The sequence below is a fragment of the Heterocephalus glaber genome, unplaced genomic scaffold, assembly GCF_053883595.1.
Source record: "Heterocephalus glaber isolate CG9 unplaced genomic scaffold, H.glaber_assembly_v1.0 deba00000621, whole genome shotgun sequence".
NCBI classification, from domain to species: domain Eukaryota; kingdom Metazoa; phylum Chordata; class Mammalia; order Rodentia; family Bathyergidae; genus Heterocephalus; species Heterocephalus glaber.
This window is the reverse complement of record NW_028258153.1, coordinates 26,153,900-26,167,637: the sequence shown is the minus strand read 5'-3', so window position 1 is coordinate 26,167,637 and position 13,738 is coordinate 26,153,900. Positions and strand designations below refer to the sequence as shown.

The 13,738-nt window shown below is 36.9% G+C and overlaps 1 protein-coding gene across 19 annotated transcripts in view; it reads left to right on the top strand.

Annotated features, from left to right (window-relative positions):
- The window catches only part of Dgki (diacylglycerol kinase iota), a 460,530-nt gene that overhangs the window by 362,706 nt on the left and 84,086 nt on the right, over positions 1 to 13,738 (top strand). For all 19 annotated transcript variants that reach the window (XR_015449207.1, XR_015449206.1, XR_015449210.1 and 16 more), the window contains 2 exons: positions 11,209 to 11,288; positions 13,403 to 13,447. Coding sequence is in view for 14 of the 19 variants with exons in the window: in XM_087206300.1 (XP_087062426.1) it covers positions 11,209 to 11,288; positions 13,403 to 13,447 (125 nt within the window). In the remaining 5 variants the exon portion in view is untranslated. The remainder of the gene's footprint in view (positions 1 to 11,208; positions 11,289 to 13,402; positions 13,448 to 13,738) is intronic.

Here is a 13,738-nt window from a genome sequence, read left to right as displayed (position 1 = left end):
GGAGATTTCCCTAGGATGTCAGCTGACAGGAAGGGGTTTGCTTGAGACTGCCCTATTCCACGACTTCACAGGGCAGCTCCCTATGTACAATTTGTTCACTTTTTTGCTTCCAGAAAGATATTTGGAACCCTTGTGGTGACTTTAGGAACTCTTGCTGTTATTAAATCTCCACATGCATCCAACCAATTTAGAAATTCAGAGCTGAGTGACTATATCCCCAGTATCTATTTGGTGGTAACCTTGGCCCTCACCAACAGTAATAGGCAGGGTGATGTTGAAATTGTGAAAGAATTTTGGGTTCCTGTGTCTGTAATTATTATTTTACATATTTAAGTTTCGGATGTGGTTGCGAATCATTGTTTTGGGGACTTTCATATTTGATCTTTATTTTCACATTTGTTTGGGTGGCCAGGCTGTGCAGCCAAGATTCTGATGTCACAGTTAAGTATTTGTCATCTCCCTCCCAAATAATTGAGGGCTGGCAGGACATATCAATAATAGCTCTTTTCTGCATGTAAGAATTTAGCAAATACTAATTTCCTGATGAGTATACTTAGAAAACTTTACATAGTTTTCTGACACCCATTGTCAAATGCATTTTAGGACCTTACAGAGAAAAGCTCCTGTCACATTTCACTGGGTACGAATTCTAAGGAATAAGTCATTTTGTTTTAAGGTCACCACTGGTAATATATGAGTCACAGTCATCAGAAGTAGGAAAAAGTAACACAGATGTAATTGTAAACACTACCCGTGATTGGCTTGCGATTCTCCAGCTGACTCCTTTCATCTTTGTCCAGAAGATGAGGCTGTAATGTCTTCTTTCTGCTAGGCTTTTCTTTCTCATTTCTGCTTTTCCATTTATCATGTGCTGCATGATTTGGAAAGAGAAAAAGAAAAAGATCTATCTCTGACTAACTCCTGAGGTGCTGCAGTCTGGGATTTAGACAGGTATCTGGGGAGGTATAGTGTTCTCATCTCTCCTCCTTTTGCTCTTTATTCTCCAGCCATCAGAATACTTTTCCCCAATTGCGTCTGTAACACATTCTGATTTAAGGACCTTTTTCTAGGGCCTTAGGTGTTATAGAACCGGGCTTGAAAGTATTTATAAGTGGTCCCCGTCATTCATCGTTGCAGTGTCCACTTACTCTTGATTATTTTCACGGTCCTTCTCTCTCTGCTATCTTGTGCTGTCTCTAGCACAGCAAGCCACAAGCCCACCAGGGTGGTATACAAGTGTGCCAGAAAAATGTAACTCTCATGGCCATGCAGAACATCTGCAAGTTAGCCTGGCTCCTTTGTCCTCTCACCATTTAACTGGAGGAATTGATTCTTCTGTCTTAATCTCCCTGTCCTATTTACCCTTCTTTTTTCCATTCTTTTAGTCTGGATTTCCCCATTGTTCATCTTATTTACTTCATTAGCTTCCTAACTCATCCTCCTGCTGATCACCTTATCTTCTGCCAAACTGTCTTTCATATTACGACCAATGATTTTTCTAAAAATCTGTCAGGAAAGAGGTGGAAAATTTTTTCATAGCAGGTTTTTTTTTTTTTGGTACTGGGGATCGAACTCAGGACCTTGCGCTTGCAAGGCAGGTGCTAGAACCACTGAGCTAAATCCCCGGCCCAGAGGTGGAAAATGTTTTAATCATTGGGAGGAGGTGCTAGTGGGAGAGTACTGCAGGATGTAGCAGGAAGTGTTTGATGTGATTAGGCATTCTGTGGTTATTAGCTGACTCTCATTATCAGTAACTAGTTAGGGTCCTACCCTACCACAGAGACTGGAAGATAGGGCTCTATCTTTCATCATATTTACACTTCAAAATGATTTATAAATTTCTCAAGGAATGTCTTCATTTCATAAGTGTTCAGGAATGTTCAGATTATCTTGCCCAGTTTTAATGGATGGGATTACAAAGCTGGCAAGACGCATGGAAAGATTTACATCTCAAAGGGGCAGAGAAAGAATTTGAAAGTTTGCTGAAGTAAATGGTCCTGCCTATAGTTAGGACCTCTCTGAAGCTTAGCTGAGGGGAACAGTAATGCTGTCATGGCCAGTACACCTCTGCACCTTCATCCTCCCTTGGAAGACATTTTGGTATCTCTCCATTTTTTGAGAATAACATTTCAGCTTAGTACTGTATTTTAAAAAATCAACTTTCTGGCCTCATCCACATTCCACTTTACCATGTACCTATCTAGCTTTCCTGATTCCTGAATGTGTGCTTCTTTTCATGCCTTGGTTTCTCATAATCCAAAGATGATATAAGACAGACAATTTCTTTTGCGCACTCTCATTCCCCTTGTCAAACTTCCTTAATTTTGTCACTTGAGAGACAACTCCTCATGGAAGTCTGTCTGGGAGTGTATAGGTCTTCTGATCCTGAATATACTTAGTACTTGTTCATCCAACATTCATCCAGGATCACTGTGGCAAAAATACCATTAATAGGATGTTTAGGCACTCTCCTGTCCTCAGCGGCTGTGTCCTACTCTGTATTATGTATCCACCTCCTGCACTAGACTTGATCTTGGAACCAGAAGGTCCTTAAAACCTGTTTGCTAAAGTGATTAATTATAGACTTGAAAAATATTTTTATTCAACCTCTTGTGTACATATTTGCCAAATTAAATGAAAATGAAAAATGGGTTGTTATTCAAGATCATAACTGCAATAAGTGTTAAGAGGATAAAAGCAAAGTGAATTGTATGTTTCTTGGTTTACTTTCTCGGGACTAAACTATTGTAGTAAAAAGAATTTTATATAATTTGAAACCCCTATTTTCAGAGGACCGCCTCATTTCTAGAAAGCACATCTCAGAAATCTTCTAGTAGAATGCAATGAAAATTACACAGTTTCGTTTTATTTTGTGGGTGACATTTTAATTAAGTATGCACAAAAGCTGGTTTAGCACAAGCTAGGAAATCTAAACTCTAGAATTGTCTTTAAAGGCAAGACTCAGGGGCTATAAAATGTTTGCGAGACCTCAGGCATGGCAAGGCAAGGCATAAAGTTGTAACGTGGGTATGTATTGTGTCTCCTTTTGTATGCTAATCTGCTTAATAGCTGCTCCTTGCTGGCTTAGTTGAGCAGTGGGCAGTTAATGATGACAAGTTGTAAAATGTACCTGTGGCCCATGGGTGGGAAAAGTGAACTGAAATGTTGCCGACTGATTCTAATTATTATCAGCCACTCAGTAAGAATTTTATCCCTCATAACTTGGCTCATTTCAAAATAGAAAGATTCCACTAGCTCTCTGTCCTTCTTCCTCTTTTAGGGCTTTCTTTCCCTCCTCTAGTCTCACCTCCTTCCTTGATTTTTACTTTTAGTTCCTTATTTGCCTCTCCTGTTGACTTCTTCAGTAGAGTGAAAGCTACCTGTCAGTATTGTCTGCTATTACCAAAGTATCTGCCTATAGCAGATTCAGAACATTTTTTTCTTTCGCGTGATTTTTCTGGTCTTTTAAATAATTCACACATCTTATTTTTTAGAGTAGTTTAAGTTTACATAAAAAAATGAAAAGTGCAGAGAGTTCCATGTATCCCTTCACCCCAACCCCATGCATTCAGAATTCCCCTATTGTTAACATTTTTTGTAAACGTGATACATTTGTTATAACTGATGAGTCAATATTAATACATTACCTATTAACTAAATTCCGTAGTATACATCAGGATTCACTCTTGTGTTTTATAGTATATATGTATAATTCATCAAACAGAATAGTTTCACGGCTCTAAAAATATGCTGTGCTGTACCTTTTTATCTCTTTCTCTCCAGTCCCTGGCAACTATCTGTATTGTTACCATATTTTTGCTTTTTCTAGAATGTTATATAGTTGGAATCAAAGCCTACAGTATGTACCCTTTTCAGACTGGTGTCTTTTACTTAGTAATATGCATTTAAACTTCTAGCATGTCTTTTTGTTGCTTGATAGCTCATTTCTTTTTACCATGTTTTGCAAAAAATATGACCTAGTTGGAAAATAATCAGCCTTGAAAACTAGAGATTAAAAATGTCAGCCCCCATCTGCCTATTCTTCCCTTATGCAGTACTCTTCCATTATATGAATGCATCGCTGCTTATTTATCCACTCACATAGGAAAGGATATCTTTAGTTGCACTCAAGTTTTGGCAATTAATTAAAAAAAGATTTTATAAATATTCATGTGCAGATTTTTGTATGAGCACAACTCTCAATTCAGCTGGGAAATACCAAGGAATGTGATGCTTCATTGTGTGGTGAAAGTATATTTAGTTTTGGAAGAAAGTGCCATGCTGCCTTCTAAAGTGACTGTCTGCTTTTGTATTCCCACCGGTAATGAATAAGCACTCCAGTCACTTCATATCCTCACCAGCACTTGGTGCTGTTAGTTTTGTGACTTTAGCCATTCATATATGTGTGTAGTGTCATGTTATTGTTATTTAAATTTTCAGTTCTCTAATGAAAATATGAGGAGGACCCTTTTTGTTATCTTTCTTATGTATCTTTTTTGATCACACGATTATTGATATCTTTTGCCTGCTTTAAATTGGCTCTCTTATTCCTGAGTTTTAAGAATGCTATTTATTCTTTGGATTCTACTCCTTTTTCATATTGTCTAAAGAATTTCTCCCAATCTGTGTCTTGTCTGTTTTCCTACTGGTGTCTTTTGCAGAGCAGATGTTTTAATTTTAATGGAGTTTTATTGATCATTTTCTTCTTTCATGGATCATGCTTTTGGTGTTGTAGCTAAAATGTCATCATCAAACCCAAGTTACCTAGATTTTCACATATGTTATTTTGTAGGGAATTGTCATCATCCTGACCCACCATTCATTTCTTAATATTCCATGTAGGTTGTTAAAAAGATGACAAGCATGTAACACAAACTCGGTCAGTAAATCTAAAATTGTTCCTTAAGGAAATGTCAAGTTTTAAAACATGTATATCTGCATAGTGCTAACATAAAATACATTGATTCTAAGATTATTGTCTATATTATTGATGTCTTAAATATTATTCAATGTCCTTTCCTATTTTATTTTTTATCTGTGATTATATTTATTGTTCTCTTCAGAAAGCAAAACCTTTTTAAGCCTTGACAAAATTTCTGCAAATCTAATATTTTTATCTGTATATTTAGACCTTAAACCTAATATTTGCAAACCCATGAAGTTTCTGAGAAGCTTTTCTTGAGGTATCACACCTTTTTTTTAATGATCCCATTGAAGATAGTTTTGTTTGTACTTTGAATAAGTGGATGGCTCCATTTAGCTGCAATCCTTTTTTTTTAACAGAAATTGCACTGTAATAGCAAAAGTATCACACAGTTAAATCCTTTCCTTTTTTTTTTTTTAACATGCTGAGCTCTCAGCCCTTTGTTTCCATAGTGGTACCATGTTGAATGTATTGCAGTACCTTGCTGAGAATGAATTAACTGCTGGGAGTTTTCTCCCTTTTATAAATCCCATTATCCATTTCATGTGGGCTTGGTGTCAACAGCAGCTCTTTCTTGCTTGGGCTCTGAGGGCCTTTGCTGAGCAGCTGGCTGTGATCTGTGATACCCCTCCTGTCCTTGAAAGTTTACTGGATTCTCTTACTGGCTTTAGTTTAGGATTTGGGCTTTTGAGGCTTTGGCACAACATTTTATCTTCTGTAAAAGTTCTTGCATATGGTCAGCAAGAATGAGGGTTTATGAATGGCCAGTACATGTTGATAATAGAATTTATAGGGGAAAAGTAATGAGTTTAATAAGGCTAAGATGAGTGACCATACAGTGGATTTACTTTTAGTATGTGCTTTACAGGCATTAACTTAGTTTTGACAATGATTCTGTGATGTCTCTCAACATGTATACCCTTCATGCTACACTGCTCATCGAGCAATCAAAACCAGCAGTGTGAAGAGACAACCCACAATGTGGGAAAAAATCTTCACTTGCTTTTCCTCAGACAAAGGTCTACTATCTCGAATCTATAAAGAACTTAAAAAGATCAGACCTCCCAAATTAGCAAATAAATACATGAAAAAATGTTCAAAATCACTGATCATTCGAGAGATGCAAATGAAAACAATGCTGAAATTCCACCTCATTCCAGAAAGAATGGCTGCTATCATGAAATCAACCAATAACAAATGCTGGAGGGGCTGTGTGGAAAGAGGAACCCTGCTCCACTGCTGGTGGGAGTGTAGACTGGTACAACCACTGTGGAAATCAGTATGGAGATACCTCAAAGAACTAGGACTGGAAGTCCCATTTGACCCTGCTATTCTCCTGCTGGGGATCTTCCCCAAAGTATTAAAAGAATCATACCACAGTGATATATGTGCACCCATGTTCATAGCAGCAAGTTGTAATAGCTACAACTTGGAAACAGCCCAAATGCCCATCAACTGGAGATTGGATAAAGAAAATGTGATTTTTTTAAATAAAATGGAGTACTACTCAGCCATGAAAAATGAGACATTAGAGACATTTATAGCTAAATGGATGCACATTGATTCGGTAATCTTAAGTGAAATAAATAGGACACACATGTATAAATACTAAATAGTTTCTCTGGTGTGAGAAACTGAAAGTGTAAATAAGGACTAAAAGGTATAATAGATAATGTGAAATAGGAAGAAAAGGGGCAAAGGGGAAGGAAGTGGGAGGGGTAGGGGAAAGGATAGAAGGGAATGGGATTAATATGAGAAAATGGAAAAATAGGAACAAAATCTTTGTAAATAGGGAGGAATGGAGGGGTTGAAGGGAGGGCTGGGCAAGGGTGAAAAATAAGAACCAAGGGAGATTATGGAAAGGTGCAAATTTCCAATGATAAATGTCATTATATTGTATACCTAAAATGTACCAGTGATTAGAATGAATAATCGATAATGTAAAATAGGAAGAAAAGGTCCAAAGGGGTAGGGGTAGTGGGAGGGGCAGGGGAAAGGAAAGAAGGGAAAGGAAAAATGATAAGAAATGGAAAAAATGGAAACAAAGTCTTTGTAAATAGGGAAGGGTGGAGGGGATGAAGGGAGAACAGGGAATGGGGAAAAAATAAGAACCAAGATGTATCACGTAAAGGTACAATTCCCAATGAGAAATGTAAATGTGTTGTTTACCTAAAATGTACCAATAAAAGAATTTAAGTATAAAAAATGATAATAGAAAAGTATTTATACTTAAGATTTTTCTGAATACTGTTACCAAGGATAATTAAACGTTAAAATAAATGGTATGAGGATACCTATTGTAGCAATGCTACCTAATTGATAATGTCAAATACTAGACAGACTGGAAACTAATGTTTAGTAAACATTCTATCAAAAAACCCTATTAACTGTCTTGCTCATCTGTCAGAATATACTTGTCACATCTCTAAGGAGGGTGTTGGGCTTGTTTTTTATTTGGTTTATGTCAACTGTCAATCAACTGTTTAGCTCAATATTGGAAATTCTACTATAAGTATTTTATTTTCAAAACAGGGCATGTGATTTTCCATCACAATTTTGATTAAAGTTTGATGTACTCTTGTCCTCTCCACAATCCCCAAAATGATTAACATCTGCTCACAAATTACAGGTGCATTTCTTTATGAAGTGAGGAGCATTCACTTCAATTCTGTGACCCCTAAATTGCAGCAAATGTTACATAGCAAGTCACGCTACTGTTCAAAAAGCTTGGCTTATGGTCTGTGACTGCCTAGATGCTGGCCTATTGGAAAGAAGAGAGAGGGGAGCCTTTGAAATCAACCCCATTCCTGTCGTATCTGTTCATGAAAATATATCGTTTTCTCATAATTGCTGTGTGCCATGTCCTGCTCCTTGGTCCAGGCTTGGGATGGTGGAGCTTGGCCCTGCTTTCCACTTGTTAACAGCCTTTCTCTTGTAAGGCTCTGCGTGTGAGACTTGTGAGTCCATCCTCTCTTTGTCCAGCCTGTTAGCTATTTCTGCTTTCATTTTTTTGAGCTCAGTGTCAAAAGCTGTAAGGACTCTGTCCTTCTGTGAGGCTCAAGTCAATGGACAATGGGATAGTTCAGGATAGGGGTTTTGAGTAAGAGCAATCTAGAATGGAAACCTAGTTGTTCTATTTTTAGTTGCAAGATTCAAAGCAGGTCATCTAAATTTTCTGAGACTCAGTTTCCTCATTCTAAAAATAGAAATAATGACATCTATCTCTCAGGATGTGTTAAAGATTAAATAACAATAAAACTGGCACTGTTTTCCTGTTAGTGTAAGTGATGTTCTTCTCTTTCCCTTCCTCCTTGCCCTCCTTTCTACTTCTCCCCACTGCGCTTCTTCCTTCTCCCCCTTTTTCTTGTTTCTCTTATTCTTCTTTCTTCTCTTCTTTCTTCATATCATATAATCATTTTCCTGGTTATTCCATCCTTGCCTGAATTCATGTAAGTCACATTATATCGTGTTACACAGACTCAAGAGTACATATCTTTACTGTTGCATGGATCAGCTCTTGTTCCCAGGCACATATATAGAGAAAATCTGACCGGCTCTTCCGTGGGTGGACTATGATTTCCACATATAAGGAAATAAATTACTTCTCCTCTTGGTGGTACTGCTCTGAACCCCAGGCCTGTGCTCAGAGCAGCTGTGCTCCTAGGTTAGCCCAGCATGTGGTGACTCACAAGTTTACATGAGCATTAACCTCAGGTCCTCACCCACTGTAGCGTGTTTTTTTTTTTTTTTTTTTTTTTTTGGATACTGGGATCAAAGTCACTGTAGATTTTTACTGGCCTCACTGCACTTCAGCTAACTTGTGCCTGATGAAAATCTACCTTCCAAGGTGACCCACAGTGGTCTTTTGTCTTTCCTAATTTGAATGACTGAATCACTTGAGGAAACTATTTGACTTTCTTTTGCATCCTACTTCTTGATCTTTAAAAAATATTTTTTATATTTTCTTAAAACTATAGATATCTTGCATGACAGACTTTAACAATTTTGGTTTTTAATGTTTTAAGCAATTTGGTTCTACAAGTAGGGTACCTAAACGTGGTCTGTTCCCTGATTCTGCTTAGGTTTTTAGTAAAATATATATATTTTAAATCATACTTTGATGTGTTTTTCTTTTAGTACATATACACTCTAAAAATTTCTTCCAAAGAAAAAACTATTAACTGTGGGTTGGCTGTTAGAAGGTTTTCAATTTGCTGAAGATGACTATCTTTAATTTATGTGCTATTTGGTGTAAATTTGCATAATGATTCAAGCATACATTCCAGGATAGAATACACAATTAGCCTGACCTGTTGGCATTTTATTTCAAACATAAAATTCAGAGCACGCCCATGTGAAATGTATAATGGATTTCTCAATCCATTAATCACATTCTGGATTATAACACATTTAAACAAACAGAAATAAGGGAAAGGAGTTAACAGAGATCAAGGTGAAGCCTTAGAGGAGAGCCAGGGCAGGACTCATGTGTTGGCTGGAAATAAGTAATTGGTAGTATAATTTCTTCAGGACAGAGAATCACCACCTAATACTATAACTTATCTCCTATTTCTGTACCTGAATTTGTCAAATCTTCATCATCTTCTTGATGGTTCACTTGAGGGTTTTCAGATGATTGCCTTCTTCCCAGGTCCTGGCGTATGTTATATGAATCAAAGTTCACTGGAGAAACAGAACTATTAGAACATGCAGATACATAGAGGAGATCTGGTGCAGGGATGGGTTTATGTGTTATGGAACCTAACTTCAACAATACATTATCTGCAAGCTGAGGAACCTGCAGTGTCCATCAGGCCAGGTCCAAGACCTATAAACTATTCTAGTCTGAGGCTGAGGGTTTGAGAACAGGTTAGGGTCAGGGTTGTCACTGATTTAAATTCTAGAGTCCACAGGCCAGAAAAGCAAGAGCTGAGATACCCAAAAGCAAGACAAGATGGAGGTCTCAGCTGGAGGAGAGAATATCCTCCCCTCCTTTTCTTCTGTCCAGGTCCTCAGTGGATTGGATGCTACCTGCCTGCATTGGCAAGGGTGGATCATGTTTAGGCAGCCCACTGATACATCTTTTTTCCAAACACCCTCACAACCAGAAATAATTTGCTGCCACCTATCTGGGCATCCTTTGGCCAATTACATTGATATGTATAATTAACCACCACAATGTGTATATAAAATCCATAGGTTTAAAATAGTAAAACAGACATGCATGTACCTGTCACTTAGAATAAGACACAGAACAAATGCCTCCCTTCAGTCTTCTACTATACTACTTTACTATACTACTATACTACTTTAGGTGTTTGCTATTTGCTTGACAGTTATATATTTACTATTAGTGTATACATCTCTAAACCAAAGATTGGGTCATTTGGAAAAACTGAGTTGCAAATCTAAACCTCTCTGTGTGAAAAAACCCCAGATGATGCATTCACTTTTGGATGAAGGCTTACAAGAGAGTGGAAATTAACCTCTGGTCATTGTCTAGCTTCAGTGGTCGGAAGGCCTATTGGAAGTTCACAGAGACTTTCACCTATTCTGTGGCCTATCTCATCATTCTCTTAGTGGTTCCCTTTGCTACGCAAAAACTTTTTATTGTGATTTGATCTCATTTATTGATTCTTGCTATTACATCTTGTGCCAATAGAGTTCTCCTTCCCTTCCTCCTTCTTATCCTTTTTCTTCTTATTTTTCTTTTTTGCCTCTACTTCTCTTTCTCCTTCTTTTCCTTCAGATTTTGTGCATTTAATTCTGGTTGTTGGCCACCAGGTAGCAACAGTGCCTTAAATAGCTCATAAATAGGGAATTGTTCCAAACTGACAGAAGATTAAGCCCTGTTCATTCAGCAGGGAAAGGGGTGAATGTCCAGAATCATGAATGTTTAATTTCTCTCTGGGGCTGTGTCCTTATGTTGTATATTGCAAATGCAGGCATATATTTTCAGCTGGAAGTAAGCAGCCTTGTGGTTTGGCCAATCCATTGTTAGTGTGGTATTACACTTCATAGCAGAGCCACAGAGATAAAATGAGATGTAGGCCAGACAGTAAGGGACAACATGGATCCTGAGAAGGAACTTCATGACCACTGCAAACAAGAAGAAATCATAAAGGCCGGTGTAGGGAGCTGGTACTTATGCTTAGGTATGGAAACATCTCCAAATCCTGTAATATTTATACTCTTTATTTTTTTAACCATGAGAAACACATTTATGCCAATCTAGAAAAATCAAATATGTTATGTTAGATTTTTCTTTTTTCCTTCACCCTTAGCCATTCCTCTGGGTATTCTAGTTGTCCGTGGAGACTGTGATTTGGAGACTTGCCGTATGTACATAGACCGCCTACAGGAGGTGAGTTTACTTAGCCCATTGTTTATTTTTCTCTGCTTTCCATTTATATGAACAATTACTAGCCATATGTATATTTCAGGAATGACACAGTTGGGAAGGAAATGGAAATGTGGCAGCCTTGTCCTCAAAGCATACACTGCCTGTCTCCCTCACCTCTGCTTTTCCTTCCTCAGTGGGTGAAATGGGAAAGGATTGTAACTACAGCTTAGAACTTCTGTCTTCTTGCCAGGTTACATACCTTTACTTTTTGAGCTATACAGAATTTCAAACAGTACTGATAAATAATGAAAGAAAACAGACATTTGCAGTTACTTTAAGTTTATACCTGGCACAGATGTCAGTCAGAAACAGCTAGATGTTTTTAAAAATGAAACTTCTATAGGAGAGTCTTTTATATTTCATGAAAATTTGTCAGAACACAAGAGAATAATCCATTGTTTTTTTTTCCTGATCCAATCTTGTCTTGCCATATGAAAATAGAAAGGAAGAGATCCTATATATTACATTCCCATGTATCTAATGTGCACCAGCAAATCTAGGAGACCAAAATTCATCATTAAAATCATCATTGATTGTTTTTGAAATGTTTTGAGGTGGAGAATTTACTGTTGTCATTCTGTAAACAGCAAAACCATAAATAGCTATTTTTTTATTATTATTTCTTTATGAAAGACATTTATGACAGTCACCTTTCTCAGGTGGGGCTGGAACATATTTATCTTCAAACAGTTGGGTGATTCTGATGGATGCCCCTAGATAAGTGGCTTTGCCCCATTATACACAAATAAGTGTAATAAAGTATATATGTAATATTTAAAACTCCTCCAAGTTGTAAGCCACTTGCTTGTGGATATTAGATTTTATTTCTCTTGGTGGAAATAAATTCAGATGGGAAGAATATAGTCATGTAAAAATTATTAATTTTTCTCTTTATCAATGATAAAGGTAGAGGTGGAATTATGAATGCAGAAATTTAGGGAGAGATGAAAAATTTTAAATACTGATGTGGATGAGAGCCGGAGACAACAAATTTTATATTGCTGCTGGTTCATTTAGCAATTTTGACCAAGTGTGACCACATAAACCAGTTAAAATTTGTAAAATTTTTAGCCTGTGATTCATGTCCAAATTTATATTCCCAGAATTGATGACATCTCAATTTTCAAAGTAATGTTCATATTTTATTGTGGAATGTCACTCAGTGAAACCTGCAATAGAAAAATGACTTATGATTGGTACCAAGCCTTACTTTTCTTGCTATAAAATTTAACCCTCAAACAACTTTGTTAACAAGACTTCTCAATAGTAAAATACGTGATAAGTGAGTTGATAGTAGTCAACTACAAGTAAAATTCTCCAAAAAAGAAAAAGGGGAAAAAAAAGCGAACTCAACAAATAAAGAGGAAAAGTTTTAAAACTGCCTTGGGCAGAGAGGGTGAAATGATGAAGTGCTGTGGGAAGCAAGCATGAGGACAGAGATACACAGAATCGTTGACATCTGTAAGTAGAAGCACTACACTCATTAGCAAGGAAGCCTGGGGACATGGCAGTGGTAACAACCCAGTTACAAAGAAACTTTATAAAAGAAGCCAGGCTTTCAGAATCTGCCAGTAAAGCCTTACTCATTTCAAGCCTGTTAATTTGCACGTTGTGATAATGTTATGGAGGAGGTCAGCGATTTTCTCTTTGAGGTTTATGGAAATCCAAGTGTGCCAAGCAACTTATCAGTATAAAGAGAAATACCATGACAAATAAAGAAGCTTTCCCCAGAGTTTTAAAGGGATTTCAGAAGACTTCTTTATAAGCCAAAAAAAAAAAGAGAGATACAAATTATATATGGTCCTCATTTATTATAACAAAATTATCTGCCCTTTGCCTTTGGCCTACTCTACCCTTGAAATTCTAATACCTCACTTACCTCTAGTCTCTCTTCGATTCAACTTGATATATTTTTATTATTTATTGTATTACATTCCTTGTTTAACCTTGATAAATTTGGGTGGCTTAGGCACTTTGGAGATGAGCACAGTGACATTAAATCCGTTCATTAAATTGTTGGGCAGTTTGTTCAAACTAATTTTAAGGTTTGGATTTTTTTTTCATTTTTTTATTAGGACTTGCAGTCAGTTTCTTCTGGTTCCCAGAGAGTTCATTACCAGGTAACATATAATTGACTCTCCTTCTTTCTTACCTTCCAGCCAAGAGAACTCCATCTTTCCATTTATGTCTCATTTTTATTTAGAGTCTGTATCTTCTCTAGGAATGGCTTTACTCTAAGAACCTAGTAAAGTTGTGAAGTTTTCTGGTGTTTGTCACTGAAAGCACTTCATTTTATAATCCTTTTCAAATGATCTGGGAGAAATAATATTTGTTACTCTTATTCTTTTTCCTTTTCTTGGGCCATCTTAATCTAGCACAAATTTGAACTACAAATTTTCCCTCAGATCATA